General features: G+C 60.2%; 1 protein-coding gene across 1 annotated transcript in view; it reads right to left on the bottom strand.

Annotated features, from left to right (window-relative positions):
- The window catches only part of CACNA1B (calcium voltage-gated channel subunit alpha1 B), a 191,127-nt gene that overhangs the window by 85,442 nt on the left and 88,806 nt on the right, over positions 1-16,879 (bottom strand). The window contains 4 exon segments of the mRNA XM_029202413.1: positions 642-1,454; positions 8,243-8,349; positions 11,257-11,324; positions 13,318-13,435. Coding sequence (XP_029058246.1) covers positions 642-1,454; positions 8,243-8,349; positions 11,257-11,324; positions 13,318-13,435 — 1,106 coding nt within the window.

The raw sequence follows: 16,879 nt of genomic DNA, 5'->3' as shown, positions 1-16,879 counted from the left end.
CTCAGCACAGAGCTCTGCACACAAAGACCGTGCCCAGGTCGGGCTGATCCTGAGCTGTGGCCTCTGGCTGCACGAGTTCTGGGTGGTCTGTGACTCATTGGCAAGCATGGAGACTGCTGGCCTCAGCCTAACAGCTCCTGTTACCCCTGGGTTCTCACAAAGTCACCGTCAAATCCTGTCCCAGCCAGGGACCGGGTTGGGCTGGCCGGGGATGGGGGTCCTTTCCGTCATGGCCGCATAGCCCAGCCCCCTCCCATTCCACCATTTAGTCCTGTGGCCTCCTCAGGCTTCCCTCAGGCTCTCCTGACTCGCCTTGCTTCACGGGGTTACACATTTTTCTCTTCTCCCCGGGGTACCTTTTCCAAGTCTCAGTGTCCCAAGCCAGTCCCAACACTTTCACCCGTAGCCTCCCTTCCTCCCGGGCGCCTTAGAGCTACGCTCCCCACCACGCCGGCCCAACAAGGCAGGGCTGTCACCACTGCAGAAAGGGGCTGAGACAGAGGGCTGGGCCGCCCGGCCAGGTCCGCGCACCCCTGACCTGTGTAACCCTACCAGCCTGCCCCTCACGGGCTGGTTGGCACGTCCGGCCCAGTCACCACTGCCCCCGCGCCCCCCCGCCGCCCCGCCCCGCGCTGACTCGCCTAGGCTGGTGGTTGCGGAGCTCCTTGTCTTCGTCCCTGTCCCCCACCTCGCCCTCCTTCTCCGCGGCGGCCTCCTTCTCCGCCTCCTCGTGCGCGGACGGCGCCTTGTGCCGCGTGCGGTGCCTCCGCGCCGGCTCCTCTCCGCTCTCCGCCTCCCGGGGGCCGGCCCGGGGGCCGCCGCGGTGCCGCGCTCGCCGCTCGCCCTTAGCCCCGGGCGCCGCGCCCTCCCTGCCCGGCTCGGGCACGTGCCGGTGCGCGCGGTGGCGCCGGGGCTCCCGCTCTGCCGCCTCCTCCGGGGAGCCGCGCCGGTGGTGGCGCCGGCCGCCGTCGGGTCCCGGGCCGCGGCCACGCTCGCTCCGGGCCTCCCGGGGGCCCGCGGCCTCCTTGCTGCGGCTGCGGCGCGGCCGCGCCCGCTCCTCCCGGGCCCCCGGCTCCCCGCCCTCCGCCTTCGTGGCGTCCGCCGTGTCCTGCTCCCCCGCCGGCGCCGGGGCCGCGGCCTTGTCCCTGTCTCTGTCTCGGTGCCGGTGATGCCTGCGCGGCGGGTCCGCGCCCTCGGCAGCCTCCGCGCCCTCGGGCCGGGCCTTGCCCCCCGCGGGCCCCCGCGCGCCGTCCCGGCCCGGCTCCACCACGAGCGGCCGGTCCAGGTGCGTCTTCATGTCGGGCCGCAGGTGGCGGGAGGTGGCGAAGCGCAGCCGCTCCTCGGCGTCCATCTCGCTGTACAGCGCCTCGCAGCTGGCTCGTAGGTTCTGCAGCCTCAGTTGGCTGGCCCGCTGCTCCCACACCGAGCGCGCCTTGGCCGAGTTCTGATGCCTGCTGTGGGGAGACCCGCGTGAGCCGCGCCCCCAAGCCGCCCCCCACCTCTCTGCCTCGCAGAGGAAGCCACGGATGGACACACAGCGATGGAGAGATGGCAGAGGGCGCAGTGGGGGGGGGGGCGCGGGGGGGCGGCAGGAGCCCTGGCAACCCCAGCAGAGTTGGCGGCCGATACCCAGGGAAACAGACCTCATCCCTGCCCCCCCCGGGGGGCGCCCACAGATGGTGAGAGCCTCACCCGGGGGTGGGGGCTCAAGGCCGGGGGGCCAGGGGTGCAGAGCAGTGGGAATGACAGGCACCAGCATGAGGTGGCAGACAGGCTTCCCGGGCAGGTGGGCTGCCCGCCAGGAAGGCCAGAATGGGGCGAGGAAGGGGGCAACGTCCAAATGGAGCAGGACTGAGGAGGCAGGAAGCAGGCTGCCGGAGGAGGGGCTTCTCCATCTCCACCTCCAGGAGGGGAGCCACTGGCCAGAGGAAGACGGGGTGTCTGAGAGGGACCCCGAGAAGAGGCGGGTCGTCAGGAGCGGAAGGGACAGTTACCCAGGGAGCGAGGGGCCCCGGGGGCGGCTGGCCCTCGCGGGAGTCAGGCTGGGACTCTCCCTGCGGTGGTCGGCCCCATCTGGGCAGCTGCCACTCAGCTCAGTGACCATTTGCTGAATGCCCAGGAGCCCAGCAGGCAGGTCTGCGGCTGGACACTACGTCCTGTGGTCAGCAGTGCCCTCCTCTCTCCTGGCTCCACGGGGGCTGAGAGCCTTCCGGCGCCAGGAGTGGCCTGTAGTCCAGGCTCAGCCCTCACTAGACAGGCTTCTAAAGGCCTTGACCGCCCCCCAAGCTCACCCACACGGTCACAGGTGGATTCCACAGCCCAGGGTGCGTGGAAGCCCTTTGCATTCTGGGATATTTGCTGAACAAGACCCCAAAGTTGGTGAGCCGGCACCACCTCCTCAGAGGCCAGTCTCGTCCTGCAGCCCCTGGAGGTCTCGGGACCACTGTGGGGGGGGCAGCAGTGGCAGCACGAGGACAAGGGTGGCTGTGACATCTGGGCCAGCAGCCACCTCCTCCAGCCCTCACAACCACCTCAGGGACTGGGTGCTGCTCTTGTTCCCATGTCACACTGAGCACAGAGGACGTGACTCACGCAGGGTCCACAGCGAGTCACTGACGGAGCCAGGATCGGACGCGTGCAAGGGCAAGAGGAAAAAAGTGTCTAAAGGAGACGCAAGGCCTCCGCCAGACTCCAGCTGCACTGACCGCACAGCCTAGAGCCACAACCTGGGGGTCTTGGGGGCCCAGGTGGGACAGGTCTCCAACCCCCGGCTCTGAGCCCCAGCCACTGAGCACCACGCTGAGTCCTGCCCCCAGGGTGGGGAGCCATTTCCAGGGAAGCACCTTGAAAGTATGAGAGCAGAAGAGCCTGATGCCTGTCCTTGGGGGCCCAGACGGGGGGCAGGCACGGCAACGTATGGGGGACAGCGGTCAGCCTCTCTGACCACCTGCTGACTGGTGGTCAGCACACCTTCGGCTGCCACCCCAGGCCCTGACCTGCTGCCCCGTTCCCAAGGTCACCTGGCAACAGACCCACCTTCTCTTTCCTTGGCTTCAACCCAGAGCCACGGGGGACCTACCCATCCCCAGCTGACACCAAAACAAAGGGCCCAACTCTGAACTATGCCGAACCCTGTGAAGTGGACAGCAGCCACCAGGGGCGCTCCCCAATGGTGCAGGAACCCGTGAGGGCTGACGGCCGGACACTGGTCAGGCTTCCCCATCAGCCCAGCAGGCCGAGATGGGCCTGGACTCGGAGCCATTGGGCGGCAGGTGGTGGCCTGCTCAGACCCAGCCATGAGCCCTGGGGACCCGCCTGTCAGAACAGAAACAGGCAGGCAGTAAAGACGATGGGGACGTGGTAGCTGGTAGCTCAGGAGGAACGGGCTCTGCCCTTAGCCTCACCCTCAGACGCAGCTCTGTCTCACCCAGGAACCAGCTCAAGTCCACGGAGAGGCGGGGTGCCTGCTGGACTAGAGGCTGCGTGGGGCTGGCAGCCTCCCCTCATAACTTCCCAGGGGCAGCTCTGCCAGCCCCGCTCCTGCTGGGTGGCTGCCTCTCTGGGCCTCACGCCACCCGAGACTGTCTGCGCCTGCCCAGCACGCGGCGGTGCTGCTGGCTGCCTCTCTGGACGTGTCTGCCTCTGTGCCTTGCTGGGGGGCGGCAGCCTGCCCCCACCTGCTTGCTGCTCTGTCCCTGCCCTGCCTGGCATGTGGCGCAGCGTGGCCAGCACTCGCCTCTCACTCTCTGTGTCTCCACCAAGCTCCAAGAATGTGCGGGGGCAGGTCAGGCTCTGACCCCCAGTGCAGTGTGGCAGAGGACTTTGACCCAGGCAAAAGTCTCGTCTAGAAGCACTCCCGAAGTGGGCACAGGGAAGGGCCCCCCCCGCCCCACCACGTCCAGCCCGGCTTGCAGGCAGAGCCCGGCTCAGCCGCCCTGACCCAGACGTGCCGACAGGACTCAGAAGGAGCCTCTGTGGCGAGGCCCTGCTTTGAGGTCTCCGTGCTGAGAAAGTCAGTCTTCCCTCAGTCACCCCCAGCTGTGACGATGTGGAGCAGCCCAGGTACAGCAGCGCTGGCACCTACGCCCGCATCTCAGGCCACCCGGGAGTCAGTCATTCAGGATCCAGCCTTCTTACCCCGTGGACGTTGGGGGCTCAACAGCCAGCAGGTCCGCATGCTCGTGAGAGCACCGAGCCCAGCTCTGTGCTGGCCAAGTAACAGGGGCCAGGGGTTCAGGGACAGCAGGAGTGCCCGTCACCACCAGGACACGGAGAGGGCACCTGGCCATCTCCAGGGACTTCTCACCTGCAGAAAGAAGCCCCTGGGGCAGACTGGTGTCACCCCCAGCAGGGCCACCCTGGGGTTTCTACGGCTCTACCTCAGGCTTTGGCTGGTCTCCGGAAGCCTCACGAGCAGGCAGAAGCTCTGCTCTCGCGAGAACAAGACTTCCTAAGGGTCCCAGAGACACCCCCTCCCCAGCAAGGCAGGGTGGGGCAGGAGGACCCCACGGATGTCCTGAGCCCCTGAGCAATCCTCTACCTCATGGGAGCCACAAGGAGACAGCCCCAGTGGCACCCAGTGGTGGTCACCTCAGGAGAAGCAGATCTGCTCAAGACACCAGAGTGACAGCACAGGGACAGACAGGCAGGAGGACAGAGACCAGGAGGGAGAGGAGGAGGGGCTGAGCCCAGAGAGCCTGATCCCACGAGCAGGACGTGAGGGCGTCAGGAAGTGTGCCCGCCGTCCCCGGCCAGGCTGCAGGATGTGGGCCTGGAGCTGCCCCCTGAAGCGAATGACTTGAAGTGGGAAGCAGAGTTAGGGGCGGACAGAAGGCGTTGGCGTGTAGTTATCACGAAGCCATAGATGGAAATTGCAGCAGAGAGACTCACGGTGAGGTTACGCTGGAGACAGATGAGCTGCGAGATACAGTACCTCGAGTTTGCTTTACAAAACTGCACATGCAAAAAACAAAACAGAACAAAAGTGAGAACACCAGAGAGTTCTAAGAGAGGCTAGAACGGTGTGAGCCGCGCCGGGTCAGGGCACAGGCTGCAGTGTGCATCCAGGCAGGAGGCCAGGGATGCTTCTATCAGAATGAGGCCGGCCGAGACCTCGGGGTAAAAGAGAAGATGAGAGAGAAGGAGCGCCCACGGAGCAGTGACCCCCACGGCCGAGGGCAAGAGCGCCATCTTGGGCCGTCCAGCGCAGCTCTGCGCACACTGCCCTGGAAGGGCAGTGGGGCTGGAAGGAGCGGGCACCACTCGTCCGCCATTGTGATCAGCCCCCTCGCCCCCGCCGGACCTGGCACCCCACTCCCCGGGCGCCAGGGAGGGCTCACCCCTGTGGTCCCCTGGCCTTCGAGGCGGAGCAGAGCCGGCTGACACAGGGGCCCTACCTGCCTCCGGCCTCACCTGGGCCCTGCTTCCTGAACACCGTGCTCAGTCCCCAAGCCACCCTGGCCCCTCAGCTCCCCAGGCTCTAAGGCACTGCCACCAGGTCACCATCAGCCTCCCCAGGGGCAAACAGGTTCTACCACCAGCCCACCTTCCCTTGAGTGTCCTTCTGGAAGTGTCTTTCTGGAAGCTTTTCCAAAATCAATAGAGAGAAACCATAGGTCTCTTTACAGTCATTTCCTTCCCAGGGGAGGACCAGGTGGGTCCCCAGCGCTGCCTTCTCAAGGTTGAGTCGACAAGCATTTGTGAGGAGCTCAAAGCAGCTCACCTGCCTGGCCGCCCTGCGTGCATACAGGCATGTGTGTACAAGAGAGTGAGCAAAGCGGTGTGCATGGCTGAGGGTGTGAGCTTGTGAATGAGCATGTGAGCTGGTGTGTGACTGAGACTGTGAACATTAAGAGAACAAGGATCAGAGCAGGCGTGTGTGAGTGTGAACCCGCGTGTGGGAGCGGCCGTGGGCACCGGCACTTGTGAGTCCCAGTGCCTTCGAGGCCGACACAGCCGAGAGCCAGAAGGGCCGCATCAGCCTGAGTGTCCTTCCCTCCCAGGAGGCTGAGGGGACTGTCCCCTGAGGCCAAGGACACTGGAGCCCCAGTGGCTCTAGGGGACTCGGGCGCCCCTCTGAGGAGGGTCCGTCACAGAGCCTCCGTCCGCTCGGGCACGGCCCATGGAGCCGCTCAAACACCACGGACACAAAAGGCGCCCTGAGCATCAGAGGCTCACAGCGCACGTCTCGACCAGGCCCCCGTCTCACAGACCACACAGCACCGCTGCGGGAGCAGGTCAGAGCGGGGCCCCTCGGAGCCTCTCCCACCACCTCAGAGGCTCGGGCAGAGAAGTGAACATGGAGAGGCTGCTGCTGCCAGCAGAGCAGGGAACCGTTGGGGCAGACAGGACAGACAGGCGCTGGAGCACAGCTCCTGCCCGCAAGTGTCTCAGCTCGATGGAGGAGAGCAAGCAACCACGCACAGTGATCCTCACGCCCCCCACCCTCCGCACCTGGGAGTCACGTCAGACCCACTGTGCATGCAGCAGAGATGGGCCGAGGACAAGGCCCAAAGCCACGTCCCGGGGGAGGCCGCGGGACCCACAGCTGGCCCAAGAGGAGGACGCAAGGGCCAATGCCTGGACATACCCCAGGTTGGCCGTGACAGGGATGGGCCAGCACCGAGCTCAGGGCCTGCTGTGAGGGAGAGCACCAAGTGTCCCCCAGGCCCCGGGGATGCAGGTCTACAGCCTGCTTCCTGCACAGCAGCGTCCCAAACGGGGACGGGGGCGGAGGGAGAGGAAGGACATCCAGACTTCCCTCTCTGGTGTCCTGACAAGCTCCCCGTGACTGTGCTGAGGGCCCCTCCCCGCTTAGGTCCCAGCCCAGGTGGGAGTGGACACCCTGCCGCACATCCCCAAGGAATGGGCAGCCCTGGGCAGCAGCAGGGGACACAGGACACCACGCTCCCCTCTGGAACAGCAGGAAGGCAAAAGTTACACAGAAACTCCACAGGGCCCACGTGAATAAATGGGTCAGTCACCAACCACGTCCTCTACGCAGACCGCCCGCAGCTTACGCAGCTCAGGAAGTAACCGGGTCACAGCAAGCCCAGGACCAAGCAGACCGAGCAGGTGCATTGGCCAGACAACAGAACTCCAGAACAACTGGGCACTGAGCCCCCAGCAGCTGTGGAATGATGGCGGCTGTGTCCTGCCTGGCTCCTTGCAGGCCCCCTGCACCCCTGCCTGGACTCCCAGGGCCTGGGACCTCCCTTTGCTTCTTCTCCCCCAAAGGCCAGCACTTTCTGCTCACCTTAGAGACAGGTCCTCTGCAAACATCCTCCTAGAAAACAGGCCATGGCCCTGTGACATCCAGGCGAGAATGGGGCTGCTAAGATGCACCCTCACCCGTGCGTGTACACACGCCCACCCCCACAAACGCATCCACGTGCCAGCACACTCTCAGCACCAGTGCCTGTGTCACCACAGACGGGCCGGAGGTGCTCCGACCACGCAGCACTGTGCCCACGGGAGAGGGAAGCAGCTGCAGAGCGGGGGCCCGTGGAGCAGCGTGGGGAGTGGGAGCCGTGGCGGGGGCTGGCGAGCGGGGCGGAAGGCAGGGGCAGCAGCTCCAGGGTGGGCTCAGCCTGGCCCCGAGCCCCTCTGTGCTCTCTCACGGCCACCCAGTGACCGGGATTGGGCCGGACTTTCCTGCCTCCTTCCCCGGGGGCCAACGCCCCCCAGCCCACCGTGGCTTTTGGCCCTGCGCTGGGGCGTTCTGTCCCAACTCGGAAATCCATAACGCCCCCAGCAGCGCTCTCAGCCGGCTCTGGGTGACCAGAGTCCCCGACGGAAGTCTCGGCCCCGCCTGCACCTCTGCTCATCAGAGAGGCCTCCTCTCGACCCCTGTCCCAACACCAGAACTCGATACTATTGGGAACTGCATTAAGTCTCTTGGGCTGCTGAAGTAACCCCTTGAATCTTCCGGCTCACAAAACACACTTCTGAAAGGCGGTGTGTAAGTCAGACACACCAAGTCCCTGGCGCTGCCCAAGACTGTCCAGGGGGCGGCGTTGCCACACCGCGCTCTCACCCCGGCAGGGAGAAGCGGGGAGGCTTTACTTGGTGGTCTCTTTGCTCAAAAGTCCCCGCAGGGGAGGAGCGCCATTCCCCCGCATCTCAGCTCCTGGGAAGGGGCTGTGTCCTAACAGCTCCAGCCAAGGCGAGGGCCCCTGAGGAGGCCCCGGGGGAGCTGGACTCTGCTCCCGCCACCGCCCACAACCCACTCCGAGAGCCTTACGCGGCGATGGAGATGTTGGCAGCAGACATGGGGCTGACTTCAGCCACTTCTTTGGCCTTTTGCAGAGCAAGCTTCTGGTTGGCTGCTTCTTCCATCTCCTCTTCGTCCTGTTTGGACAGACAGAAATGTGTAGCTAGCCTGAGAGTGCTGTGTCCGCTCCGATGCCACCAGCTCTTCCGCCTGGAGCCTCTGAGTCCTTCCTGCCTCCTGAGCCAGCGGGGCCAGGAAGCCAGCTCCTGCCTTAGCACGACCCACCCACGCTCCAGACCGCCCTGCTACGCCCACCTCTGCAGGCAAGAGTCCCCAGGGTTTCTGTGTCAGCACCCCTTCCCAGGGTGCTCACAGCTGACAGCCCCACTCCAGAGCTCCAGCCCCAGGGACCCATTTCCATGTGTTAGTCTTTATTCCATCAAAATGCAAACCCACCCCTCCTTTATTCCCACCTGCTCCCCCGCCACCCAGAGCACTTGTCACACTGGAACGAAGTCACCTCTTCCCCAGGGTGCTGAGCCAGGGCGAGGGGCAGGCGCCCCACCCTGAGCCTGGGTCCCTGCCCTGCACCACCCACACGAACCATCACCAGCAATGTGCCTAGCAGGGCCACCTTGCAGCCTTTGAGCTTTTCCACCTGCACTCATCGGGTCACATCTGTCTACCTGTGACCATGCCTGGCCCTGTGTTCCCTTCCCCACTGAGTCCCTGGAGAGGAGCCCCACGGCTCTCTGCCACCCGGGATAGCATGTGCTCATGTGTGCGCACCTGCACAGACACCCCGCCCTGCCTCTGCCCTCTCCATGGGAAGGGAGTGGACATCCAGACAGACCCTCCAGCCCTGACCCCATGTCACTAGGCAAAACCAACATGATCTGCTCCTCAGATCTAGATAAACAGCTCTAGGCTGAGTCTACCAGCCCTGGGAGGGAAACCAGTCTCTGTGGCGTCCAGCTAGATCACTGGGACCACCCTTATATCCCCCATTACCCCAATCCCGGGCCCACCTGGCTACCCTGGGAGCTGGCATTCCCAACATGTCCCAAAATGTCCTTGAATCTGCTTTTAGAGGCGTAGCAATGGCAACTAAGCCCCCCATTAGCTGTCTGAAGACTTCCCACCATAGAAAAGAGACATTCAAACTTCAGGCCTCAGAGGGGAGGCAGAGCTAGACCCACCACAGAACACCCTAGAGACGTCGTTCCTCCAGCTATGGGCTCCATCCTGGTTTACGGCCCTCAAATCACTCCAACTGGTGTTCTACAAACAAACTCAATGTGAGTTTATTTCCACTTCAAAATAAATGATGCTACCATATATTTGTGGGACTGTAAAGGACGGAGTGTCTGCCCTTATGGTCTCTTGGCCAGCCCAGGAATGCCCCATAGCCTGACACAGACAGGCGTCCACCTGCCCCAACTGCCAAAGCAAGGAAATTCCTGAATTAGGGCAGTTTGCCCAAAGGGCCACCACCTATGGTCTGTGCATGGATACAGGGCCCCAAGGACATGGCCTGTCAGTATGTCCTCACCCACTGACAGCCCTGAAGGGGCAGTGAGAGCTTTGAACTCAAGCTCACCCAGCCCAGGACGATGCTGCTGGGCACCCCTAGCTCACGTGGTCCTGTAAATCCTGACCCCAAGAAGTGCTCTGTGGTTGCACGGGTCCCCCCAGCCAGAGCCTTGGGCCATTCTCCAGCCCCTCCTGAATGGCAAGGTTCAGTCTAGGAACTGGCTAACAACAGAAATGGGCACGCCAGTGGGATTCCCAATCCTCAGAAGCCAGCACCCAGAAGAAGGGAGGAGTCCAGACCCACAGGCACTGCCCCAGCCCAGCTAGGGGGTGGGGGGAGGCACACTGCATGGGCCGCCCCCGTGGAGCACTCCTCGCAGGGAGCCGGGTGGGGCAGCAGGGCACCTGTACAGCACGCACTGTCAGGACCACTGTGGCACACCTGCATCTCTGTTGCCTGCCTTCCTCAGGGAAGGCCCGAGTCAAGCCCCAGAACGGGGACAGTGTTAAGAGTCTTAGGATGTGCTAGACTGGAGTGGGTGCAACACAAGTGGGAGGCTGTCAGGGACGGCGGGCGCGAGCGCACAGACACACACACACACAGGTGCGCGCACAGGCATAGGCCCGGTGTACAGAGCAAGTATGCGCGTGCCTGCAAGGAGCAGAGCCTGCTCAGAGCCCCTGACCAGCAGGAGTGCCCTCTGCACCGGGAGCCGGGCTTGTCAAAGCGCCAGCCTGAGGCTGAAACAGCGGGCTGCCTGCACTGTCCAGGGCAGAGAGGGTGACGGTAAGCAGGCAGGGGGTTGTGCCATCTGAAGGGAAACCACAGGGGAGACACGTGTAATCACGTCCCCCACCAGGCTCAAGGATGAGAGATGACTGTTAGACGACTCCCACTGGGTACAGCCTGGAAAGAAAGCTGTCCTGCTGGGGCATGGGCTTGCTGAGAACAGGCACTGACTGCTCCCCCAGCGACAGCCTGGCCTGACTCTGAGGACCGCGCTGCCCAGCGCCAGCCTGAGCTCAGCCAGCCACACCGGGTATGACCACAAGGGCCCCTCAGTGCCCTCTGGGGTCTTCAGACTGGATGGCCCCTAGGCCCACCTCCTGATGCGTCTCGCTCCTGAGAGGACACAGCCCACTCCACACAGAGACCAGGGCAGCCCGGCCCCCATCTTCCAGGCCCCTCTCTGGTCTGCGCCATGTCATCCACCACCAGCTCCCACACCTCCTCCTGCCTTTCTGGTCATCCTTCCCAGGTCTCGGCTTCCCGGGAGCTGCCCTCGTGCCCATCTGCCTTCCCAGCATGCTCTTTCTGCCTACCTCCTCGGTGCCGTTCCCCACAGCCCTGCCTGTCCAGGGCCTGGAGGAAACACCCCTGGACAGCAGTCACATGGCCCTTAACCCAGGTCCTGGCCCTCCTCATGGCTCTGCAGCCACATCCAGAGCGACACGGATTGACCCCCCACCCCACCCATACCTAGGCTGCAGGTGGGTCCCTACCTACACACCTTGGTCAGTTCCTGCGCGTTGGCAAGGTTGTCCACGGCGATGGCCAGGAAGACGTTCAGCAGAGTGTCTGGTCGGCTCCAGCTAAGGAAGGGAAGCCCTCCGACCCACAGCGTCTCCCAGGCTCAGACCACGGCTCCCTCTGACAAGACAGGGGCCCATCTCCCCAGGGCCTGAGCAGCCTCGGCCTCCTTCCTTGGTGTCCACATGCCCCCACCCCCGGCCCTCCAGCCCTGTCAGCCCGTCAGCCCCAGACACAGCCCAGCCCAGCCGCTGGGTCCTGAGGGCCCCTGGCCTCCACCCGGCCTCCTTCATGCAATGTCACATCGCCCGGCCTCCTCGAAAGCCCACACCACCCCTTCCCCCCGCCCCCACTTCAGGGCCGACGCTCCAGGCCAGAAGCTCGCGCTGTGTTGGATTGATCTGCCTTTGCCTCCTAGGAGGGCACAAGGGCTGCCCGCTCTGCCCCCACATCTCCCAACAAGCACCCAGGCTGCATATGGGCTCTGGTGCCTTTGGGTCCCATGAGCAGAGACCACCGACGGACCAGCTTCCCGGCAAGGCTCACGGACACGTGCCTGGCTTCGTTCCCACCTTCCTTTACCAAAGCCGAGTCCTGGGACCCCTCCCTCGAGGTGCCCCTCCTCCAGAGCAGCAGGGGCAACATGCGGATGGCAGATGCCACGGGAGTGCCCAGCAGGAGGCCGCCGCCTCCAAAGCCTCCTTCCACTGTGCCCCCTGGGAGCTGCGACAAGGTGCTCCTATGGTCCCCAGTCAGAAATGAGGAAACAAAGGCCACAGAGGGTAGGTAACTCCCCAGGGTCCCAGGGTCAGGGGGCCCAACGGCCCTGCCCTGCCCATCTGAACTCTGCAGGCTCAGGCCCTCGCGCTGCCGCTGACCTGAATCCCTTCAGGTTTCCCGTCGCTGGAGCCACCTCTCCCAACCTCAGCACCAGGCAGCACTGTCCTCCCTGCGCTGCCCCCTCCTCCTGCCCCAGCTCCAGCCCTCGGTGCCTCACCCCTGTACTGCCCCCGCAGACCCAGGCCCACCCTTGGCCCCCGCGGGCGGGTGCCCTCCCGGTCACCTAGTGACCTGCACACTGACGATGGGCAGGCAGTCCTTTGCCATGGGGTGTCCTCTGCCCGCTCAATGCCAGCTGCCCCTTCCCCTCAGCTGTGACAGCCGAACCGTCTCAGACCCTGCTGGTCCTGGGACAGACGCCCAGGGACAACCCTGGGCCCCATGTTATCCCAGCGGCTCTGGGCCAGTGCCGTGCTCAAGCAGCTGTCGGCTCTGGGTGACCCCTGTGCGTCAGGCCCCCTGTCTGGCAAGGAGGTGCCCTGGGACTCAGGGGGGACCCACATCCCAGGGCAGTGCCTCATAGACAGGCCTGCTCAGGGCCCCAGTGGGGCCCACGGGACAGGACGCCAAGGTCGGCTGCTGCCTCCTGGCACTGCCCACAGCTGTGGGCACCCTCAGAGGCCTCGCTACGCCGAGAGCAGGACGAAGGCCATGCCCCTTGGGGCCCAGCCACAGGGACACACTCCAACCGGGTGGCGCGGTCAGGGGGCCTGAGGCACAGCCTCCCTGGCTGGGCTTGCCCTGACGTCACAGAGTCCCACAGCCCAGACCCTGAAACACAAGCCTGAGGAGTTTCCTCCACACAAGACCTTCCTTTGCGCTTCTCTGCAGGCGGGTGTTTCCATGGGCGAAGGTTTTTTTAAAAGCCCAGTGCCACAACTTAATTACTGAATTAAATTAAAGTGAAAACAAAACAGATGGCTGCCCTCAGGCTCAAAGCCCAAGTCTTCCCACCGCTGACCTCGCTACTTGCCTCGGGACACCCCACGCGCTGCTCACGCTTTCCTCGGCCCCCGGGCCGACCTCAGGCTGCATCTGTAACTCAAGCTGCTCCTGGGCGGGGGTGCATCACGGCCCACCCTCCATGGGAAAGCCGCCCACACGTTCATTCGTGCCCACCACCGGCTCCGTCCTCCTGGGGAGGGAGGGGAGAGCAGGCCCAGGAAGCACCAACCCCCTTGCCCAGACGGCAGAAGGATACAGTTTCCAAACAGCGTCAGGACAATGAAGTAAACCGACGAGAACATGCCTTTGCTGACTCCACCTTGCGATTCGATCCCATGATACATCACCGCGTTCCAGTCCTCCCCAGTCAGGATCTGCAGGGGGCGGGAGAGCAGCCGGGGCATGTCCCCACAGCCACCCGCGTTCACACACACGCCCGCACCCACGAGCCCATGGGCACACGAGTGCGCACACACAGGTCCTTGGATGATGGTTAAGGTGGCCCAGGAGCCTCCAGAGAAACTTCCAGAAGGACATGGCTGCTGGGCTGGGTCAGGCCTTATAAGATGAATATGCTCTGGGTTTCTGCCAAGAATGGAAAGGGAGCTCCCAACAGGAGAGAAAGGTGAGCAAAGGCAAGGAGACCATGGCAGAGCTTCCCACATCCCAGAGCTGCCTGGTCACTGCTGCACCAGTGAGGAAACTGAGGCTCAGAGAGGGGCACAAGCTGCTCACGGCCAGACAACAGCTACAGGGCCTCTGACCCTCCAGGTTCCTGCCTCCCCTGGCCCAGGGGGTCCAGGCCACGAGGGCGGCTAAACGCCGTCCTTGCCCCATCGGGAAACACGTGCCTCTTTTTCACTTGTATTTGGGGGAAAGTACAAGGGGATAAGGTAACAGACACTCGTGTGTCTGCCACTCAGAATGCAAATTGCTAACATTTTGTCATATTCGCATCAGGTCCCACTGCCCACGATCACCCTCGACAAGCAACCCCAACCGTGAACCTGGGGGGCCTCCAGTCTTTGTGGTCCTACACCACACAACACACACACACGCCTATAAATGAAATACACCACGTGTGTTTTAAACATGCACGGGCAGGTGTCAGACTACATCATCATTCCGTTCATTCACTCTTTTATCTTTGAAGTTTACCCGGGTGGACACGTATAAACCCACTGTTCGTGGAAGGTGCTGCACAGATTCCTTCCATGTACTCACCCATCTTCCCCAACAGACACTTCCGAGGTTTTTGCCGGTGTGTCCCATTGTGAACATGAAGTTTGTCTAGAACTGGTTCTGCTGGATCGTAGGTTCTGCACACCTTTGACTTCACTAGACATTTCCAAAGTGTTTATCCCAAATTACAGTCCCACCAGCAACGCAGGCTGTGTCTTCCTCACACCCTCGTCCCAAACTGAGCGCAGTCACACCCTTTGATAGCTCCGGGCCGGAGCGGTGAACGGAAGAGCCAGGCAGGCGGGACATCTTCTCTTGTATCCAGTGGCTGCTCAACACTTTGAGGCCTTTCTGTGGCCTTTTCAACACTTTGGCTTGGATTTCTGGTAACTCACCTTTTCTTACTGACTTCCTTAAGTATTCTTGTATATACTAGTTCTCTATCTGCAATGTCTACTGGAAAAATCTTCTGCTGGTCTCCTTTTTGCCTTTAACTAATTTTTTTGTACTATAAAGAAGTTTAATGAAATCAAATGTATCAGTCTTTTCCTTTATGGTTTCTGCTTTTTGCCCCTTAAGAAATCTCTCTCCATCCCAAGGTCATAAATAATTTTCCTATATTTCTTCAAATCATTTTAAAGTTTGGCTTTTAGGTCTCTAATCCAACTAGGGCTTGTGGTTACTGCTCTGTGCACACCTGAGGATGAAGACCTACTTTTCTTCCACACAGAAGGCTCGTTTTTTGACCATCCCATCCCGCTCCCATTGATTTAAAATGCCATCTTTTTCATATGACCAACTTCCTACATAGGCTTGGACATGTTTCTGGGCTTTCTAGTCTGTTCTTTGATACTTTGTCTTTATACCTCACAATCTTCATTACTGTAGCTTTATAATAAGTCTTGATATATGGAGGGGCACATCACTCCTTCATGAACTGTCCTGGCTATCCTTGGCCATTTACTCTGCCACAGAATCAATATGCTGAATTCCAAGAGCAGTTCTGTTGGGATTTGGATCCCAAATTAAATTAGGGAGAACGGATCCCTTTACCACAGTAAGGCATCCCATTTATAAACATAGGTATTCAGTTCTTTCGGTCTTTTAATAACAATTTATAATTTCACCTGTAAAAGTCTTGCATACTTTTTGTGGATTTATTTCTGGATAACATAGCTTTTGTTACTACTGTAAATGAAATCTTTCATTTTAATTGAATATTCTAATTGAATGATACTGTTATATAGAAAAGCTTTATTTTTCCTATGTTGACCTTGTGTTCAGCAACAATGAATTCTATTATTATTTCTAATTGATTCTCTTGAGTTTTCTGTGTAAATAATCACCCATTTGTAAATAATAACTATTTTGTCTCTTCCTTTCCAGTCCTTCTGCCTCTTTCTTTTTCTTATTACATTGACTTCAACTGCCTAAATACTAGATATCCTTGGTTATGCTTTCAATCTGTATTAGTCTGGGTTCTCCAGCGAAACAGAACCAAGGGGAGATGTCTGGGTATATCTTGTGGTCATGGAGAATAAGTCCCAAGACCCACAGCTGACAAGGAGAGACAATGGTGTAAGTTTCAGCCCAACTCTGAGTCAAAAGACAAGAGAAGACGGATGTCCCAGCTCAAAGATGGTCGGGCAGCGAGAGTGGACTCTCCCTTAACTCAGCCCTTTTATTCTACTCAGGCCTTCGGTGGACTGGGTGCGGCTTCCACATCTGCTTTCTCAGTCCACCAGTTCAAATGCTGTCTCATCCAGAAACACCTTCATAGACACACCCAGAAATAATGCTTAATCTAGGCACCCCATGGTCCAGTCAAGTTGACATAAAATTAACCACCAACAATCTTTTATCTGTGATGTTAGCTACGGTCTTTGTAAAATAATAGCTTTATTGAGATATAATTAACATACCATATAATTCAGTCATTTAAAGTGTATAATTCAATGGTTTTTAGTATATTCACAAATATGTGCAACCATTACCACAGTCAATTTTAGAACTGAATTTAGAATTCAGAATTTAGAATTTTATTTCCATCTCTTCAAAAAAGAAACCTGGGCTTCCCTGGTGGCACAGTGGTTGAGAGTCCGCCTGCCGACACAGGGGACACGGGTTCGTGCCCCGGTCCGGGAAGATCCCACATGCCGCGGAGCGGCTGGGCCCGGGAGCCATGGCCGCTGAGCCTGTGTGTCCGGAGCCTGTGCTCCGCAACGGGAGAGGCCACAACGGTGAGAGGCCCGCGTACCGCAAAAAAAATAGCTATCACCCAACTAGCTGTGGGTTTGTTTTGGGTTTTCTTTTTTTTTTTTTTGAGTCCCCAGTATTTTAAGTTCTTTGTATAACATGTTTTTCATCATAATATCAATATTCTATCTTTCTAAATCTATTGATATGCTCATTTTTCTCTTTTAAACTGTAGAGATCAGGAAATTACATTGACAAATTATTGTATTACTGAGATAAGCACAGTTTAGCCATGAGGTTCTATTTTGTACACAATTGGATTTGATTTTTGAATATTCTATTTCAGACTATTTGCATCTACCTTCACTGAGCGAACACTTAGAGTGCCTGCCTGCTGTGCGTCAGGCAATCTTCAGGCACTTGAGATCCTCAGTAGACAA

This window comes from Monodon monoceros, unplaced genomic scaffold (assembly GCF_005190385.1).
Source record: "Monodon monoceros isolate NGI ecotype Baffin Bay Population unplaced genomic scaffold, NGI_Narwhal_1 Super_Scaffold_5, whole genome shotgun sequence".
In the NCBI taxonomy this organism is placed as follows: Eukaryota; Metazoa; Chordata; class Mammalia; order Artiodactyla; family Monodontidae; genus Monodon; species Monodon monoceros.
This window is presented reverse-complemented; position numbering and strand designations above follow the sequence as displayed.